Below are 21,271 nucleotides of genomic sequence, written 5' to 3'. Positions count from 1 at the left end.
GTCTGTGAGGATGCAGATTGGATCCCTGACCTCACTCAGTGGATTAAGGATCTGGCACTGCTGCAAGCTGTGGTATAGGTCACAGACATGGCTTGGATCCAGCATTGCTGTGGTTGTGGTGCAGGCTGACAGCTGCAGCTCCAGTTCAACCCCTAGCCTGGGAACTTCCATACACCACAGGTGTGGCCCTACAAAGCAAAACGATAAAAATAGATAAATTAAATAAATTAAAAAATGCTTTGCAGGTCCATATGATATTTTGAAGAGAGCCATGCAAAACTCTTGGCCCATGGTCAGTGCTCTGTAAATAGAGGTGTCTGTTATTTGCTATGGCAACGAGTTCAGTCACATGGGTTAAAATAAAACTCGTGCCAGTTTCTAAAGCTTAGCCTTGAAAAACTGAAAGGTCAAGTTGTTCCTCCAAATTTCAGGAGAAACCCTTCTTCATTGCCTTTTTTTTTTTTTTGGTCTTTTGTCTTTTCAGGGCTGTGCCCGTGGCATGTGGAGGTTCCCAGGCCAGGGGTCCAATCAGAGCTGTAGCCACCGGCCTATACCACAACCACAGCAATGCCAGATCTGAGCCACATCTGCAGCCTATACCACAGCTCATGGCAACGCCAGATCCTTAACCCACTGAGTGAGGCCAGGGATCGAACCCGCAACTTCATGGTTCCTAGTTGGATTCATTTCCACTGCACCACCAGGGAACTCCCATAGATTCCTAAATCCAAATTCCAGCTCTGGCCCCTGCGGGCTGTATGACCTGGGCGAATTACCTAAACTCCCTCTGCCCCCATGTCCTCACCAGGGCTGTACAAGATTCAAAAGTGAACTTGAGAGAGTTCCCGTTGTGGCACAGAAAAAAAAAATCCAACTAGAGTCCATGAAGATGCAGGTTTGATCCCTGGCTTTTCTCAGTGGGTTAAAGACCCGGTATTGCTATGAGCTGTGTGTGGTGTGGGTCACAGGCAAGGCTCGGATCTCACGTTGCTGTGGCTGTGGCATAGGCTGGCAGCTGCAGTGCCAATCAGACCCCTACCTAGCCTGGGAACCTCCATATGCTGCAGGTGTGGCCCTAAAGAGGAAAAACAACAAGAACAACAAAAGTGAACTGAGATAACAGGCTTGGAGCAGATAATACACATTCTATTCTTCTTCATAACCTTGATTTCTGTACTAACTCAATTTTAAAAATCTGGCTTTTCTCTGAAAATTGTAGCCCCTTGTAAACAGTGGAATTCTTGATCCATGTGACTTTAAGAGTATCCTTCCTAAGAGATTTTTTTAATCCACAGTTTAGCCTCTTAAACATCTGAATTTGCCATCTTTTCACTTAATTACAGAAATGTCTTTGGATTAGGGGAACGGATGTAGGAGTTAAGATATTATTGCCCCCAAGCCAAAACAGCGATAATACAAGAAGACGAACAGAATGATCTTTTGAAGTATTATGGGATCATTCAGTGGGAAATACAGGATTTGACACATGCTTTTTTTATTAGTTGCCTTTATTTGTCTTCACCCACAAAGTTTCTCTTCGCAGGGCTTTTAAGTGTTGCCTGCCAACGGAGTATACAGGACAGAAACAGAAAACAAAGTGTTGGCCTAAATTCATAAGATCAAAGACGAAAGTCAGAACACTGGTAAGAGAAAATTTTAACAATGTGTTTGTTATTCACGCTGTTTGAGATGCTCTCTCAAGCAATGCCAAGGAATTTATGCTGGAAAAACAATCTTACAAACTTCTTTGATATCCTAATGCCAAATAATAAAATCATTGACTGCGTGTTTCATGTTTTATTTCATGAAGATACACCTTGTGCTCTGTTTTCTGATACAGAATCTGTTCAGTAAATACTGATTTTTTTTTAATAAGATATGAGGGAGTTCCCACCGTGGCTCAGTGGGTTAAGACCCTGACATAGTGTCCATGAGGGTGCGGGTTCAATCCCTGGCCTCACTCAGTGGATTAAGGACCCGGCATTGCCACAAGCTGTGCTTGGATCCAGGGTTGCCATGGCTGTGGTGTAGGTCTGCAGCTGCAGTTCCAATTCAACCCCTAGACGGGGAACTTCCACATGCTGCAGGTGCAGCTGTTAAAATAAAAAAAAAAAAAAAAATACTAAGATATGAAAAATTTCAATGGCCAAGAAAAGATTTCCATGTAATTTAAAGACCCTTCAATAGGGGAGCTTTATACTAAATGTGTGATGCTTATCTCATTGTCTTCCTCATGACACACTGTATTTTCCCCAAGTTACAGACAGGGAAAACAGAGAAGTTAAGCAACCCACCCGAGCTCACACAGCCTGAAGGGTTAGCGCTCCACCCAATTCAGGCATACTTTAAAGGTTTTATAAGCATCAGCTAGGTGGCCTAGGACAAAGTCACTCAACCTCTCAGAATTTTAGTTTGTGGTGTCAACTGGGGACAATGATATCCACCTTGCAGGTGTGTCATGCAGATTCGAAATAATGCACATATAGTGCTTAGTACAGAATCTGCATCCCAACAGATTCTTCATACAAGGAAGCTATTTCCATGTCCTCTTTCTGTGGTCCTCATAAACTGTACAAAAACTGGTGGGACAAGAAATAAACTTCTCCTCATGCTTTGATGAGGTTAACATTGAAGGGGGACTCAGTGAGGAAGCTGGGTGGCAGGGGGTTATGGACCCAGCAAAGGACCCTAAGAACATTTACCAGTGTTTGGTCCAGGTCTTTCCAGACAGTGGAAGGCAGGCTCTTATCCATGCTATGAAACTAGGCAGGGGATATTTATGGACTGGACAATGGAGCGCCTGGACAATGGAGCGCCAGGCATCCTTCCTGGATCCCTTTGGAATTCTCAAGAAAAGCTGAACTCACTCCTATAGTAATACAATAGCCATTACCTGGACCAGTTACAGAGTGCCGCTGCGAGCACCTTATGCATCATCTCATCCTGCACAGCAATCCCAGGAAGTAAGGATTATTTCGCTTATTTCCTAGAGGAGGATACAAACCTAAGTCTGCTTAACTCATAAGTCTGTGATCTTTAAAGGTTGTGCTTACTAAGAAAGACTGGTTTTAGGAGGAAAACAATTAATTCACCATACTGTCAGCAAAAGAGGAACTCATTATGAAAGCGGTATCGCTGATTTTCTGAGTAAGGAAGCAGAACTAGAAACTAGCCACTTCAAGTGCTCCAGCCCAGCTGCCTGGTGGAGGCTCTAAATATGGTTCAGTTTCTACTGCACTGCTATCTGATGGCGGGGGTGGGGGTGGGGGGGAGCCACTTATATAATTTTAAACAGTCTACTAGACACATTTAAAAAAAAAACTGAAAAGATAAAAGGTAAAATTTATGTTAGTAATACCTTTTAGTTAATATAATATCCAAAATAGGAGTTCCCATTGTGGCTCAGTGGTTAACAAATCCGACTGAGAACCATGAGGTTTTGGGTTTGATCCCTGGCCTCACTCAGTGGGTTAAGGATCCGGCATTGCCGTGAGCTGTGATGTAGGTCACAGATGCGGCTCAGATCCCTCGTTGCCGTGGCTGTGGTGTAGGCTGGCAGCTACAGCTCCGATTAGAGCCCTAGCCTGGGAACCTCCATATGCCACGGGTGTGGCCCTAGAAAAGACAAAAAGACCAAAAAAAAATTTTAACATTTAGTATTAATTATTATTAATGATTCATGATTTTTTATCCTAGGTCTTCAAAATATAATACGCATTTTACATTTACAGTGCATCTCAATGCCAATGCAATATTTTCATTGGCAGCATCTGATCTGTATTTAGATTTTCTAAAATATACCACTGATCAAACAGAGCTGTCATCACATGTTCCATTATTTTATGCCATGTGTCATTATTAAGTGGGAAGAGATTAAACCAAGGTTTTTATTTCTCACTGAGCTGGTCTATTGTCCGGGTTGTTTTCTCCTACGTAGAAGGGATTGGTGGTAAAAATGGCCCTGCTGAAATTGTGGTTTTCTATCCCTCATAAGAATAAATAGCTGGAAACTAAGACCCATCTCTTCCTCTTTGTGCTTGGTCTATGTGACAACAAACTTTTGTTCATAGATTAACTGACCTGAGAATGTTGAAGATTTTTCAGATACAGTTGTTGCTTTTTTTTTTTTTTTTTTTTTGCATTGAAACAATGAAGTTTCCTCAGGAGGAGATTTTTCTTTGCGCCTGGAGCTCTAGAATTGCATTGAGGGGCTCAGGAGATGCTGACAGTACAAAGCAGTGACGACAGTGCAAATCACATTTGTTCCCTCCTGGTCATTCTTGGGGACAAGCAGGTATTAGCAAGGAGGGGACAGCCCATGTAGAGAGTCCAGGCAAGACTTCCAGGCTGAATGATAGGTCAGGAGATACAGGTAGAAGCTGTCTGGATAATTAATGGTCTAGGATGGAGCAGGAGGACACATACCTAATAACCATTCTGGCACCAGGGAAAGTCTCCTGCCATCCCTCAGAGGCTCCCATCCCTCGGAGGCCATCCTCTCACGCTCTCCTCTCCTTAGTGTTGCTGAGCTTGGTGGACCCTCGATGTTTCTTACTCTTTTTCTTCTCAGGGTTTGGATTCCAGGAAGGAAGCGACAGCTCCATCTCCCTCTTCTTGGCATCCCAGTCTTCGTCCCGCTGATCCAGCTGCAGCCCCTTCTGCCTGGCAGCCTGGCGGTGGTCCCGGCACTGAGGCTCAGCCCTAGAAGAAGGGAGCCAGCTCTCAGCCCACAATCTGGGGACCAGACAGCCTGCCTGGCCTGCGGAGGGACCTCTCCTCTGCCTTCTGTACACAGCCAGGGCACCTCTGTCATCTGGTCAAGGAGAAAGGGGGCCAAGTTCAAACATGTCCAAGTGTACGCTTAGCAGGAAACTACTTTAAGGTAGAGAAGACCAGTGTGTCTGGTGGGATGACCATAGGTCAAAGGCAGGCACTTGGCTCGAAGAAGGCTCTGCTAACTCCTGAAGTGCTCACATTTATAGAGCAAGCTGTGTCTTATGGGGAGGGTGTCTTCCTTCATTTACTCATTTTTAAATTTTTTTCTTGTCTTTTTAGGGCCATGCCCACAGCCTATGGAAGTTCCCAGGCTAGGGGTTAATCAGAGCTGCAGCTGCTGGCCTACGCCACAGCCACAGCAACACTGGATCCGAGCCACATATTCAGCCTACACCACAGCTCATGGCAACGCTGGATCCTTAACCCACAGAGTGAGGCCAGGGATCGAACCTGCATCCTCATGGATACTAGTCGGGCTCCTTACAGCTGAGCCACAACGGGAACTCCACTTGTTTTTTAATTGCATTTTTCCCTAATTGCAAAAGCTATGTCTATTCATTGTAGAACAATTTTAAAATACAGGAAGATATAGGGAAGAAAATTAAAATCACTCATAATCACATCTGTATTGTATGTATAAATGGTTTTATGCAGAGAATAGGTGATAGATGATAGATAGACAGATAGAGAATAATAGAATAGGTGATAGGTGGAGAAATAGATGAGTTGATCATCATACACACATGGATGATGGGAAGCATACAAAAATACTTTTTTCAATATATATGACAGACTTGTGGTTGCCGGGGGTCAGAGGGGGGAGAGGGAAGGATTAGGAGTTTGAGATTGGCAGATGCAAGCTATTATATAGAGAATGGATAAACAACAAGGTCCTACTGCATAGCTCAGGGAACTATAATAAACCATAATGGAAACTCTGTAATAAACCATAATGGAAAAGGATATGAAAAAGTTCCTGTCGTAGCGCAGTGGTTAACGAATCCGACTAGAAACCATGAGGTTGCGGGTACGATCCCTGCCCTTGCTCAGTGCGTGAACGATCCGGTGTTGCCGTGAGCTGTGGTGTAGGTTGCAGACACAGCTCGGATCCTGCGTTGCTGTGGCTCTGGCGGAGGCTGGTGGCTACAGCTCCGATTCGACCCCTAGCCTGGGAACCTCCATATGTCGCGGGAGCGGCCCTAGAAATGGCAAAAAGAAAAAAAAAAAAGAGAGAATATGTATGTCACTGAATCACTTTGCTGTACAGCAGAACCTAAGGCATCACTGTAAATCAACTATACTTCAATAAAGTAAAATTTAAAAAAAAAGCATAACCAAAAAACCAAAAACACTGTTTTGCATAGGAAGCCAAAGGTATGTGACTTCCTTAAAGTCATTCACAGAGACAAAATTTGAGCCCGGATGAGGACAAAGGAAATTTGAGAGGCTGGATGATGGTACACACAGGGCAAACAGTATTATAACTGCAAAGCATGATAAAAAGCACAGTTCACAGCAGGAATTAACGCAACATTGTAAATCAACTACACTTCAGTCAAATTTGCTTTTAAAAAGCGCAATTCCTTCAGAGGATAGCAAACCTGCTTGCCCCTCAGTCCCTTTTCCCCAACAAGCCAGAAGTGACCTTCTTCTTATTCAGACCACATAGCCTCCCTCCTATGTTCTTTCAACCCTTGTTACTTTCTATCTTCTATTAATGTTATTTGTGTAAACAAGTTATGTCTTAGTCTAGATGGGGAGCATCTTCGTGTCCAACACTGCATCTGATGTATCTTTAACTCCTTTCTATTATGTATTTTTAACATTTTTGTTACAGCTGATTTACATTGTTCTGTCAATTTCCGTTGGACAGCAAAGTGACCCAGTCATACCTCTAGACACACTCTATTTCTTATCTTTCATCATGTTCCATCACAAGCGATTGGACATAGTTTCCCCTGCTACACAACAGGACTGCATTGTCTGCTCTAAATGTAACAGTTTGCATCTTTTTTAGTATCTATTTCAATGCCATGCATATAGGAGGGCTCAAAAAAAATATTTGATGCATGAGAGATTCCCTGCTTAAGAGAGGCTGGATCCTAATTGAATTGTTCCCCTAGGATGCCTAGGATACTCAGAAAATGGTCAAATACTGTTTAAGCTTCTTTGAAAATTCTTTTGTATCCTCTTCCTTCATCATTCTAGTACAGGATCCCACTTACCTGCAAAATGAGCATTAAAAAATTCCAAGCTATTATATATAGGGTGGGTAAAAAACAAGATCCTATTATAGAGAACAGGGAACTATATTCAATATCCTGTGATAAACCATCATGATAAAGAATATGAAAAGGGGAGTTCCCGTCGTGGTGCAGTGGTTAACAAATCCAACTAGGAACCATGAGGTTGCAGGTTTGATCCCTGGCCTTGTTCAGTCGGTCGAGGATCCGGCGTTGCCATGAGCTGTGGTGTAGGTTGCAGATTCGGCTCAGATCCCGTGTTGCTGTGGCTCTGGTGTAGGCCGGTGGCTACAGCTCCAATTAGACCCCTAGTCTGGGAACCTCCATATGCTACGGAAGCGGCCTTAGAAAAGGCAAAAAGCCCGAAAAAAAAAAAAAAAGAATACGAAAAGGTACATATATATATGTATAACTGAGTCACTTTGCTACACGGCAGAAATTAACACAACATTGTAAATGAACTTACTCTGCTACGATTTTTTCTTCTTTTTAATTTTCTTTCTGTCTGTCTGTCTGTCTGTCTGACTTTCTTTGGGGGGCCGGATTTGCGGCATATGTAAGTTCCCAGGCCAGGGGTCGAATTGGATCTGCAGTAGCTGGTCTATGCCACAGCCACAGCAATGCCAGATCCGAGCTGCATCTGTGACCTCTGCTGCAACTTGTAGCAACACTGGATCCTTAACCCACTCTGCCAGGCCAGGGATGGAACCCACATCCTCAGGGACAATATGTCAGGTCCTAACCTGCTGCGAGACATATTTTTATAATATTTCCTTAGCCTCTTTGCTGAAAACTCCATCTTGTCCTTCTTTTCTTTATCCCACCTTCCTGCTTGAAAAACAGTCACAGTGCTGGTAAATGACTTAAGCTTAAGAACAAAGACCTAAAGGCATGGGTTATTCGTGGGGTCAGCTGAATGAGGACATAATACAATGGTCTAGGCACGCTGGACCCGTGCAGATTGACACGTCATTTCAAAAGCACAATATGTCCTCTATAGAATAAGAGAAAGAGGAACCTCATGACCAAGTGGTTTATGAGTGGTCATTAGCAGAATATGCATTAGAAAAGAGAACCAAGGTGCAAATCTAGGCACACAGGGTTGCCACAAATAGGCATGCCCTTTGCAGAAGCACAGTGAGGATTCTCTGAAAGCTAACTCAAATGCTAATGATTCTTAAATGCCTATAGCTTAGAGTAAAAAGTTTAACCATTTACCAGCTAAGTGACTTTTAAAATAATAATAAAAAACCTATATCCTGCACCTACAACCCCCTTTTCGCTTGACATAATCCTCAAGAGCACAATAAAAGCAGTGTGGTTTCTTGAGGCAGGGCTCTTGGTCCCTGAGACCTTGAGTCCCCCAGTTGCCACCTTTACTTAAGATAAATGTCTCTGTGTCTTGTTTTATGTTAACTTTTTTTCCTTAAGTTCCATAGCACCTGTTCTTCAGTCCCATCCTGCTGAGCTGGTCTCGGCACTAACCCACTGAGCCACTATGGGAACTCCCAATACAATTTTAAAAAAAGAAATTCCTTATGTGATCTCCTTGCCTCTAGTCTAAGTGCCTCCAACCCTACCTGCAAAGCATCACTGCCTTCTCTTCCACTACAGGAGTAGCTTGGCTAAAGCCTTGCTTCTGAAAGGATGAAAATGCAACCTAACCCTCCCAGAACCCAGGAAGTTAATAAAAAGCTCTAAATGCCCCCGAATTCCAGACCCCGCTCGCTGCCAGTAAATAGGTAGAAGGTCACACTTCCTATTGTTCCAGGGCCTGCTATCCTGGCCTAAGTAAGATAACAGGAAATGAGTTGACTAATCGCTTATCTGGATTCTGTAAAACTGACTGGCACCATAGAAGAATTGATTACACATTGAAAGCCCTAGTGACCTATCTCAACTGCAATCTGTCACTCTGCCCAGGAGCCCACGCAGATGCGGACCTCCGGAGCTATTTTAAAATGATTGGTCCACGGAGCGCGGGCTCTCGATATTTTAAAATGATTGGTTTGCGACGCACAGGCTTTGTTGTGAACCCCATAAAAGCTGTCCCGATTACGCACTCGGGGCCGCAGTCCTCTACCCCTGCGTGGCGTACGACTGTGGGCCCCAGCGCGCTTGGAATAAAAATCCTCTTGCTGTTTGCATCAAGACCGCTTCTCGTGAGTGATTTGGGGTGTCGCCTCTTCCGAGCCCGGATGAGGGGGATTGTTCTTTTACTGGCCTTTCACTTCATCTTGCCAATCCCTTGATGAGTTCATGCCCATCTGGTTACCCAGATCACTGTGGTCACCCACCCACACAGCCTTATTCTCCACTCCTCTCTAGCGTGAAAGCTCGACTTAGCTGGGCTGCTCATCCCTCCAACATCCCTCTACCCCCTCCCATCCACACACAACCTACATACATTTCTAGCCTGGTACCTTCACTCCAAATCAAGACTCTTTCTCCCTCCTCCATGAGCCAGGTCTCAGCTATATTTTAGGGTCCAGATTGCTTTCCCCTTAACCAGGATTCCTTCCCTCCAAGCCCTCTAACTTTCACAAGGGAAGTTCCTCATGGGAGATAAGTAGAAATGGCATGCACGTGATGTGGTTAATCTTCATTGCTTTTTTCTGCTGAGCACTTTTCCTGGTAAGAGCACTCACTTCCCACCATTTGGAGGAATTACCCCTCCTCCACTTCAGTTATGCTGGGGTCACGTATCAAGGTCATCCACCAAGGGTCCCTAGGGAGAGGCTGAGTGATTACTCAGAGAAAGTCAGTAGAGAACCAAAGACAGGACCCTGAGGCACTCCAGGATCTACAAGGCATGGGAGGATTAGATCTTAGAAAAATCATAAGTGGAAATGGTCAGCTAGCAGGAGAACCCCAAGAGAGGAGCAGCAGATAAAACAACAGAGAAAAGCTATCAAATGCCAAGTGGAGGTAATGCCTGAGGAGAGGCCATTCATTGAGCAGCAAGGATCTCTGTGGATGAGAGAGGATTCAATTCAGTGATGCGGAAAGGCATTGCAGACTGGGTGGGGAAGGAAGACAATGGCATAGATGACCTTTCAAGTAGCTTAGAAATGGAGGAAATCAGGAGTTCCCATTGTGGCACAGCGGAAACGACTCCAACTAGTATCCATGGGGACACAGGTTCGATCCCTGGTCTCGCTCAGTGGTTTAAGGATCTGGCATTGCCGTGAGCTGTGGTGTAGGTTGCAGACATGGTTCAGATCCTGTGGGGCTGTGGCAGTGGTGTAGGCCATCAGCTGCAGCTCTGATTTGACCCCTAGCCTGGGAACTTCCATATGCCACGGATGCAGCCCTAAAAAGCAAGTAAATAAATAAATAAATATTTTTTTTTTAAAAATGGAGGGAATCAGAAAGACACAGCAGATGTTAGAAGGGTCTCTGTTTGGAGCCATAGACCCTTCATCCAATGAAGAGATAACAGGAAAGCAAGAAAGGAACAGATATAGATGTATACACGCCATGGAGGTTAAGAGGTTTGAAAATGTATACCCATGGCTTCTATATTCCCTCTGAAGTAGAAAGCACAGCCTCTGAGGGACAGGCTGAGGTGTGATGGGGACTTGAAATTGTCCATGACAGAGAAGGACACGGAGAGATGGCCAGAGTGTTCTGAGGGCTCGGCTGAAGACAGAAACTTTAGAGCATCTGAAGACAGAAACCTTAGAGCATCCACTTATTTGTGAGCTCTTCCCTAGCAGACCAAGAGTAAGAGTGGAGGAGACAGAGATGATTCAAAGCTGGGAATTCTGGATTATACGCTATAGAAAGACAAAGGGATAGACATTTGAGAAGAGTGGGAAAAGAGGGAAAGAAGCAGGGTATCATGGGGATGTGAACAGAAGATGAGCAAAGAGTGTTTTGCTCACCATTCAATCCTGCAAAGATGGACCTGCCACAGTCCCTGACCCACAGTGTACTTTGCACTTCAGACAGAAGAGATTAAGAAAACAGTGTGAAGGACTCTGTTTCAAATAGAGGAAATTAAATGCAATCACAGGATGCTCTGTGCTTTGGACAAGCAGGCTCCATAGTAAGACATTATCTCAGGAAGAATTTTAATGAACCCGCCTCTTGCATTTTCCCATACATAGAAAAGCACTGTAATCATTAACTTGAGACATTTGTTCTTTGTTATGAGCAGTAATCTTTTACCAAGATGTATGTTTGACTACAGGTAGTCCTTAGTCAAAAAAGTCATCTATAAATGAGCCTCTTCAGAGCAGTTTCTCAGAACTACTGAGAGGTTGTCTCCCAAGCTAAAGTCCTCAGTAAGACCCCAAATCACCTTAATTATGACTGTGAATATTTTATTTTATTTTTTAATTTATTTTTTGCTTTTTAGGGCCACACCCACAGCATATAGAGGTTCCCAGGCTAGGGGTTCAACTGGAGCTGCAGCTGCCGGCCTAGGCCACAGCCACAGCAATGTTGGATCCAAGCTGCGTCTTCGACCTACACCAAAGCAATGCCACATCCTTAACCCAGAGAGCGAGGCCTGGGATCAAACCTACAACCTCTTGGTTCCTAGTTGGATTCATTTCCACTGTGCCACAATGGGAACTCTGACTATGAATATTTTAAATATGGGACACCACTTTTAAGGGAAAGTCTCTTGGCTTAGTTCTACAGATAACTCATATCACAGGCAAGGTTTTACCAGTTTAACTTCCTGAAGATAACGTTATTTTCAAGAAGGGCATTTCACTATTACTCCCCCTCCCCACCATGCCCAACCAATAGATTTGCTATCAATCTCATATGGGTTTCTAAACAATTCTGCCCTCCCTCTAGGACGACTTCACTGTCCCTTGCATGAATTGCTTTTTAATCTGACCAGATGACACATTCCTAAATTTCATTTTGGTCTCTTTCAGAGCTGGAACTTCCATGTCCATAATTGATGCTTAATTCTATTCGAACACTTGGCTGAGAGGAAAAAAGTAACAAGTGCTAGAAAAGTTCTCATCTTTGGTGAGTGTGTGAGTAGGAGATTCACAGACAAATAGAAAATTTAAAAGGCAGAAGCGCCTTTATGGATCATAGTCTAATTCACCTGCTTCATTTTAAATATGAGAAAGCAGGGTCAGGAGGGAAACTTGCCCAAGGTCACATTGCTGGTTCGAATACCTTTCAAGAATCTAAAGAGGGGTGTCCATGAATCTTGGACCATGTCCCTTTTTCAAGGTTGGTGTTCCACCTGATTCATCTAGAGATAATTTTTACTTTTTTTTTTAATCTATTTTGCTTTTAGGGCCCCACCCGTGGCATGTGGAGGTTCCCAGGCCAGGGATCCAAGCAGAGCCACAGCTGCCGGCCTACACCACCGACAGCCACAGCAGTGCCAGATCCGAGCCATGTCTGCGACCTACACCACAGCTCATGGTAACACCGGATCCTTAACCCACTGAGCAAGGCCAGGGAGTGAACCGGCAACCTCGTGGTTCCAAATTGGATTCATTTCCGCTGCGCCATGACGGGAACTCCTTATCTGGGTATAATTTTTGTACACTCTAAATCAAGAGTTATAATAATTTATATTATTAAAATATATCAATCACATATAATGATAATAATTATGATTTTAAAACAACAGACTTTTTCCAGAAAACAATATCATATTTTTTATTAACCCAACTGCCTGACACACTTCTCTAATGTTTTTTCTGTAATGTCATGACGACTTCTTTTTCAACTGAAGTTTAGTTGAGTTACAGTATTGTTTTAGTTCTTGGTGTGCTGCCAGGTGATTCAGGTGTATAGATATAGACAGATATAGATCTATAGATATAGATTCTTTTTCAGATTCTTTTCCATCACAGATTATTAGAAAATATTGAACACAGCTCCCTGTGCTACACAGTAGGACCTTGACGTTTATCTCTTTTATATACAGTAGTGTGTATCTGTTTGGCAAATATCAAATGAACACATCCCAAACCACAGCTCTTATGTAAGCTAAAACAATACAATTGATGAAAAAAAGAAAAAAACCCAACTCAAACGTTGGCTGGAGGTCCTCATTTCATTTTCATCAACCTGAGGCCGCTGAGTCGGCAAAGACCTTGATCACAGGCCCCGTTTCTCCTCCCTTTGTTGCTGGAAGCAAAGGGAACTTACTTCTCCAGGAAGGCCACACAGGCCTTCTGCCCGTAGATCTGCGCGATCCTCTTCGGCGTGTCTCCAAAGAAGTCCGGGGCATCGATGGCGGCGTGCAGCGCGTGCAGCGTTTTGAGCACATGCAGGTGGCCCGACTCAGCTGCAAAATGAGCTGGGGTCCAGCCCACATCAGTGACCAGGCAGGGCCTGGCTCCGTGGTCTATCAGGAGCTGCAGCACCTCCAGATGTCCTGAGAGGGACCAGGAAGAGACAGGAGGGTAAGAGGAAGATGTCTCTGCAGGAGGCCACAGCGAGTCTGGGCGGCAAAAAAGAAGGGAAGACACTTACCCCTGAGACTCCTCCAGTTTCCCAGCCTCACCCCCTTCTCCCTCCTCCCTCTCCTTACCAGGGTCTCCGTGCCCCACCTAATCCCACTGCCCCCACACTGGGCCTCAGCCCTGCAAGGATCCCCTCTGCTCATGCCAGGACACCCTCCCCTCCCCCCATCTCCCCCCCATCCATTCCTGCAGACCCCGCCCAGGAATCCTGCTTTTATCCCCAAGTCATTGCTCACCAGCCTGTGCTGGCACCAGGAAGGCTCACTCTGTTTTTGGCAGTCTCAATGCTGATTTCAAAACCAAATCTTTTGCAACAACATGGCTAGGCCTCGAGGGCATTGTCTTAAGTGAAATAAGTCAGCCAGAGAAAGGCAAATATCCTATGAGCTCACTATATATAGGATCTGAAAACAACAAAACAAGCTTGTAGATTCAGAGAACAGGTTGATGGTAATGAGTGAAGGTGGGCAAGGGGTAGACATTTCCAAAGTGTGAATTTTATAAAATAAATATCACTGGGATGTAAGGTGCATGGAGATTCTAATTAATAATACTGTATTGCATATTTGAAAGTTGTTAATACAGGAGATCTTAAAAGTAATCAGAAGGGAAAAAAAAATTGTAACTATGTAGTGACAGATGTTAACTAGACTTACTGGGGTGGGTATTTCATAACACATTAAAAAAATGGAATCATTATGTTGTAAGCCTGAAATGGATATAATGTTATGTCAATAACATCACCATAAAAAAATGCTTGAAAGCTAGAAGACATTAAGAGCACAGGTTTTTTAGTCAGAAAGATGTGGGTTTAGGAGTTCCCTGGCAGCCTAGTGGTTAGGATTTGGTGGCCTGAGTTCAGTCCCTGGTCTGGGAACTGAGATACCACATCAAGCCCCTGCAAGCCAGTGACCAAAAAAAGAAAAAAAAAGAAAGACAGAAAAAAGCAAGATGGGAGTTCCCGTTGTGGTGCAGTGGAAACGAACCCAACTAGTATCCATGAGGATGCAGGTCCCATCCCTGGCCTTGTTCAGTGGGTTAAGGATCTGGCGTTGCCATGAGCTGTGACCCCTAGCCTGGGAAATTCCATATGCTGCTGGTGCAGCCCTAAAAAGCAAGCAAGAAAACTGTGGGTTTACACCTATCAATAAATAACACTTGCTAACTGTGGCATCTCAAATGAGAAACGAACACCTGAGGCTTTTTCTTTATTTGTAAATTAGGATATTGCCACCCACCCCACTGCATACTTGTGAGTACAAATGACATCACAGGCATAAAGCGCACAGGGGGCCCAGCATACAGCAAATATTCCCTGACAGGTGCTTTCGTACAGCTCTTATCGCTTTGCACCGACATTTCTGCAAAATTCTCCCAACTGATTTCTCTGCCACCAGGCTTGCTTCCTGACAATCCATTCTCCATACAGGAATCAAAACAAACTTTCAAAAAGCAAAGTTGACTACACCCTCGCCTAACATCCTTTAAGAGTGTTTTATGGCAGAAGGTCTCCACAAGCCCATTGGCTGCATTTTTGCCACAATCCTCTTCCAGTTTTGTAACTGAGCCTTGTTTGGCATGTCCCCAGCCATGAACAAGGTGTAGTTCTTGCCCTGCAGGCAGAGGGATGTTCCATTCCTGCTAGAGGTCAAGAGGGCAGAGGGCTAATATTAATTGAGAGCCACTCTGTGGTAGGCAGTATACACCCATTATCTTACGGAATCCTCACTACAAGATTCCAAGGCAGCATTACTGCTCTATTATACAGATGGGTAAACTAAGGCCTGGAGATGTTAAATAACTTGCCCAAGGTGTGGCAACTAGTAGGTGGTGGTGCCTGGATTGAAATGGCTCCCATTCATTCCTCGGACTCTCAGGAAAGGTGAGGTGGTTCTCCCACCCCACACCAACTACCAACAGGTGACCTTGTAGGAGAAAAAATGTCCCAATAAAATGTAGAAAGGAGAGACCCCAGCCATGATGACTAAGCAAAGTCTAGCCAACTGCCCCAACCAGTCCTCCCCCATGCATCTGCTTCTGTAAATTTGTTTCCGCATCTACTACCTTGCCTGACGTCACTCCAGTCCAACTAGCCAAGCTTGGACCTGGAAGACGTAGCCCATAAAAGCCTTGTGAAACCCTTCTTCCGGGCTCAGACTCTGGAGAGCGATCTGAGCCCGCCGGCGTAATAAACCTGAGTTCTCCAACTCTCCGAGTGCTCGCTTGGTTTCTCACCAGGTAAAACAGCTGATCCACTACAGCCACAGAGCTGCTGGAGCTGGTACGTTACAGCCACGGGGCTGTCGCCAGAGCTGATATGCTGCAGCACAGGGCTGCTGGGTATCTGCCGTAACAACCTCATGCATGATGGACCCCAAGGGACCATCTACCTGGGCATGGCCCACTCACCTTTGATCGCAGCCCAGTGAAGGGGGGTTCGGTCATTCCAGTCCATGTCCTTGTGGTTTGGGTCACAGAGACCTTTCTTCAAAATCCTTTTCACTGAATTGTAGTCCCCCGCAGCCACGGCCTGGTGGAGCTTTGTCATGTCGGACAGTTTGATCAATTCCATGACCAAAGAAAAACAACTGTGGGAAGAAACATGCCCCTTAGGAAATTCTCTGCAACTCATTACTCCTCGTGGCTGAGTCCATGGGATTCCTTACTGTTTACTTTCTTTCTGACCTCACACATTTGCATCCGGGGTTGTCCAAGTTTTTGTTTGTTTGTTTGGGCCGCCCCAAGGCACATGGAGTTCCTGGGCCAGGGATCAGATCTGGGCCACAGTTGCAACCTATGCTGCAGCTGCGGCAATGCCACAGTCTTAAACCCACAGTGCCCAGCCAGGAATTTAACCTGAGTCCTGGTGTTGCAGAGACATCCCCCCTTTCGCCACCCTGTTGTGTCACAGCAGGAACTCCCAAGGTTGTTTTGTGTGTGCCTTGCTGACGTGCCTTTGGGTCTTAACTGTTGTAGTTAGTGCCTGCCAATCACCCACCCCCAAAACTATCAATGGCTCCTTTCTGCGTATAGGATTACAGGCTAAAATCATGGACTGACATTTGACCTCAAACCACTTCCTGTTACTATTTCTTGCTCCTACGTCAAAGTGCTAGCAATGTGACTCTGAGTCAGTTATGTAATTCTGTGCCTTAACCTTTCATCTAAACAATGGGTTTAGGAGTTCCCAAAGTGGCTCAGTGGTAACAAAACTGACTAGTACACATGAGGACAGAGGTTCCATCCCTGGCCTCGATCAGTGGGTTAAGGATCCAGCATTGCTGTGCACTTCAATGTAGTTCGCAAATGCAGCTCAGATTCCATGTTGACGTGGCTGTGGCAGCTGCAGCTCCGATTCGACCCCTAGCCTGGGAACTTCCATATGCTGCTGGTTGGGCCATAAAAAGCAAAAAAACAAACAAACAAAAAAAAATGGACACACACCAGCAGTTCTCAAATTACAGTCTGTAGATATTTAGGACTCCCTGGGCCCTTTCGGGGGATCCATGAGGTCAAAGCTATTTTCATTACAATAATAAAGTGTCTTGGTCTTGGGAGTTCCCATCATGGCTCAGCAGTCAATGAACCCAACTAGTATCCATGAGGACGCGGGTTCGATCCCTAGCCTCGATGAGTGGGTTAAAGATTCAGCACTGCCGTGAGCTGCAGTGTAGGTCGCAGACGCAGCTCAGATCCCACGTGGCTGTGGCTGTGGTGTAAGCTAGTAGCTACAGTTCCCATCAGACCCCTAGCCTGAGAACCTCCATTTGCTTCAGGTGCGGCCCTAAAAAAATAAATAAATAAAATTAAATGAAAAAATTAAAAAATAAAACGTCTTGGCCTCATTTACCATGCTGGCAATTGGTCTGATGTTCACCAGAGTGGATCCCATTTGCTTCACATTTGAGTTCATACCAAGAAAATTCCACTTCTCATGGGTAAGTTGCAGTTCAAGTAGAATTTTTCAATGAGTAGCTAAATCATTCATGGAGAAATTAATGAACCAATTCTAAAAGCTCATATGGAAATGCAAGGGACTCAGAACAGCCCAAACAATCTTGAACAAGAAGAACACAGGAGAATTCACATGTTCTAAGCTTTCTACAAAGCTACAGTAATCAAGAGTGTGGTACAAAGTAAGCTGGGCAGCCTAAAGTTAGACACAGAGAGCAATGTAATAAAACCTTAAAGTCAATGGTCAGTTGATTTCACTGGTGCCAAGAACATTCAATGGGGAATGAATAGTCTTTTCAAATGGTACTGACATAACTGAACAGCCACATGCAAAAAAAAAAAAAAAATTAGGTTGGTTGTCTACCTCATATTACATACAAAACTACAAAACTTAAAACACATCCCAGACCTCAATATAAGACCTAAAACTAACACTCTTAGAAGAAAACACAGGAGTAAATCTTCAACACATTGGGTCAGGCAATGGCTCATACTATGGCAACAAAAGCACAATGACAACAAAATTAAATTTCACCAAAGATAAAAACATTTGCTCTGTAAATAATACCTTTGAGAAAGTGCAAAAGCAACTACAGAATTGGAGAAAATATTTGCAAATCATCTGATAAGAGACTTGTAGCTAGAAGACAAAGAACTCTTACAACTCGACAATTTAAAAAAAGCTCAATTAAAAATGGTCAAAGCATATAAACAGGATTTTTCCCCCAAAATATGTACATAGCCAGTAGGCACATGAAAAGATGCCCAACATCATTAGTCACCAGGGAAACGCAAATCAAAACTACAGTGAGACACCACTTCACAGCCATTAGGATAACTATCCTTTAAAAGACAAACAATAGGAGTTCCCGTCTGGTGCACTGGAAACGAATCCGACTAGGAACCATGAGGTTGCAGGTTCAATCCCTGGCCTCATTCAGTGGGTTAAGGATCCGGCTTTGCTGTGGTGAGCTGTGGTGTAGGTCGAAGATGTGGCTCAGATCTGGATCTGACGTTGCTGTGGCTGTGGGGTAGGCGAGCAGCTACAGTTCTAATTAGACCCCTAGCCTGGGAACCTTCATATCCCAAGGGTGCGGCCCTAAAAAGACAAAAAGACAAAATAAATAAATAAATAAAAGACAATAACAAGCATGAGGATGCGGAGAAACTGGGACCCTCACACATGGTAATGGTGAATAGACAATGGTGTAGCCACTTTGGAAAGCAGTTTGGTAATTCTTCAAAAGGTTAAGCATGGAGTTATCACAGGACCAGTAACTCCACTCCCAGGTATAACCTAAAAGAAATAAAAACACGTCCACACAAAAACTTGTACAAAAATATTTACAGCAGCTTTATTCCTAATAGCCAGAAAAGTGGAAACAACCCAAAAGCCCATTAACAGAGAATTTCATCAATAAAATGTGGGATATTCATACAACAGGACAGTATTGACAATACAAAGAATGAGATACTGATACAGGCTACAACATGCAGGAACCTTGAAAACATGCTAAGGGAAAGAAGCCAGTCGCAAAAGACCACATGGTGAAAGATTCCATTTATGTGAAATGTCCAGAACAGACAGACCTGTAGGGACAGGATGCAGATTACTGGTGGCTTGGGACTGGGATAAACTGGGGGTGGGATGTGATCTAAGGGGTGTTGGGTTTCTTTCTGGGGTGACAAAATGTTCTAAAATTAGATAGTGGAAGTCAATGCTTTCACAACTTTGAATATGTTAAAAACCACTAAACCGTGTACTTTAAAGGGATGACTTTTGTGGGAATTATCGCTCAATAAAGCTGTTGAAAAATCAAGGATGGTATTCATTAGAGGCTTTCAAACAGAAAACCAAAAATGTATTTGCAGAAAACATGCAATTCACTCGTCTTACCACTGACTATGAAAAGTTAGCAAATTTACCTACACATGAATCCTTGTAAATTTAGCTAAATGGACTTGAATTTCCATCTTTTTCATGACAGGGGTCTCAGTGTAAACAAAAGTAGCCAGTAAATATAAGTCCTAATAAATATGAGTGATCTATAATAACTGGAGGAAACACCTGAAGATAGAGGTAATATAAAAATACTTACACTCGTTTGAAATCTGCAGGCTCTTCCTTGGCAGGGAGTCCTAGCTGCGGGACTTGTTGTGTTCACACTATGGAAACTGACCCCGCCTTCCTTATTAAAGTCCACCAATCACATCAGCCTCAGCTTCAGCCTCAGGATGTGACCCTCTGGGGGAGGGGATTGCCCCTCTGCTGGCCCTGAAACTCTTCAGCAATTCCTGTCTGCTTCTGTGGTCCAAGAGGGGGTCTTAGCAGGTTCTCTTGGAATAGCATTTGATCAGAAAACAGGAAAATTAAAAAAAGCAATTGCCAGTCCCCAGGACTCTGTGAAGGTGGCAAACGATTTGGTAACCTCCACGAAAGAACGTGTGCCTCTCCTGCTCAGAACCTGCTTGTGAGATGTCCTGCAAGACCCTTAACTTTGCTGAGCCTCCTTGTGTCTCACCGATAACAAAGTTTTAATACCTTTCTCATTAGGCCATAAGAGATGAGTAGCTGAAATAATTTCAAAAGCACCTGGCGCAGGGCAGAGGGAGGAGAGGGAGGGAGGGAGAAAAACTTTAGGTGCTTCTGTTTTGCCTCCTCTTTTTGCTGCTTACGCTGAGCTGCTAGTATCTTTATTTTTATTTATTTTTCTTTTTACGGCTGCACCTGTGGCATATAGTGGTTCCTAGGCTGGGGTTCTAATGGGAGCTGCACCTGCTGGCCTATGCCACAGCCACAGCAACATCAGATCCAAGCTGCATCTGTGACCTGTGCCCACTGATGGAGGCCAGAGAGCAAAACCGAATCTTCGTGGACACTATGTCAGGTTCTCAATCTGCTGAGCGGAAGAAGGAACACCCAGCTAGTATCTGTATGATGATGCTGGCTTCATAGAGCTTCTTCCTCTGCCCCTCCTCCTCCTTCCCCCTTCCTTCCTCTTCCTCCTCCTTTTCTGCCTCTCTCTCCCTCCCTACTCCCACTCTCATTCTTTCTCCCTTCTCCTTTCGTTCTGATTTCTTTTTCCCTCCATTTCTCTCAGTCCTTTCTTCCCATGTGTATTTATCAAGGGCCTTATACCCACCAGACTCTGTGCTGGGCCCTGTAGAGAATGGGGCGCTTACTCTTCATATCTTTTTTTCTTTTTTTTTTTCTTTTAGCGCCACACCTGCAGCATATGGAAGTTCCCAGGCTAGGGGTTGAATCGGAGCTGCAGCTACCAGCTTACACCACAGCCATAGCAACACAGGATCCGAGCTGCATCTGCAACCTACACCACAGCTCACAGCAACGCTGGATCCTTAACCCACTGAGCGAGACCAGGGATTGAATCCGAGTCCTCATGTATACTAGTCGTGTTCGTTACCACTGAGCCACAATGGGAACTCCCTTCCTGTCTTTTTTGATCTTAGAGTTCAGAGACAAAGATAGGCAATAAGCAAGAAAACAAATGTCTACATGCAAAATTATAACTTGCTTAAGTCCCGTGAACAAGGTGTACTGGCAGAGGATGAGAGAGGAGGATGTGGATGTCTTGAGTGGGTGACATCTGAGCTGAGACCTGGCATAAGAGAAGAGGCCCAGAGCTCGGCAAGGTGTTCCAGGCAGAAGGAGGGAAACAGCTTGGCTTAAGTGAGGAATAAAGAAGAGGAGGATGCAGCTGGTCTATGGGGCACCGGGCAAGAAGAAAAGATGAGTCTGGTACAGGCAAGGGCTAGACCATTCCAGGTCTTCTGCAACATGGCAAGGGGTTGGGTTTTTTTTTTTTTCCAAGTACCAGGAGA

General features: G+C 44.4%; 1 protein-coding gene across 8 annotated transcripts; it reads right to left on the bottom strand.

The window, feature by feature from the left end:
• Window positions 1-1,782: 1,782 nt before the first annotated feature.
• On the bottom strand, window positions 1,783-19,591 carry ANKRD66 (ankyrin repeat domain 66). 8 transcript variants are annotated; one of them, XM_013978006.3, is made up of 4 exons: window positions 19,528-19,591; window positions 15,884-16,062; window positions 13,158-13,452; window positions 1,783-4,701 (listed from the first exon to the last, which is right to left on the bottom strand). In XM_013978006.3, exons 2-4 carry the CDS (start codon window positions 16,044-16,046, stop codon window positions 4,500-4,502), a joined length of 660 nt encoding a protein of 219 aa, XP_013833460.1. In that variant the 5' UTR covers window positions 16,047-16,062; window positions 19,528-19,591; the 3' UTR covers window positions 1,783-4,499. The 8 variants fall into 8 exon arrangements, with proteins under 8 accessions (XP_013833460.1, XP_084824419.1, XP_084824415.1 ...); XM_084968293.1 differs by having other exon boundaries at window positions 1,783-4,813; window positions 13,158-13,386; XM_084968289.1 differs by having other exon boundaries at window positions 13,158-13,386.
• Window positions 19,592-21,271: the final 1,680 nt, after the last annotated feature.

This window comes from Sus scrofa, chromosome 7, assembly GCF_054392235.1.
Source record: "Sus scrofa isolate SSC_HxYL_T2T_F1_AM1 chromosome 7, Sscrofa_HxYL_maternal_Yorkshire_Landrace_v2.0, whole genome shotgun sequence".
In the NCBI taxonomy this organism is placed as follows: Eukaryota; Metazoa; Chordata; class Mammalia; order Artiodactyla; family Suidae; genus Sus; species Sus scrofa.
Note: the sequence above shows the minus strand (reverse complement) of the source record. Positions and strands in the feature narration are given on the sequence as shown.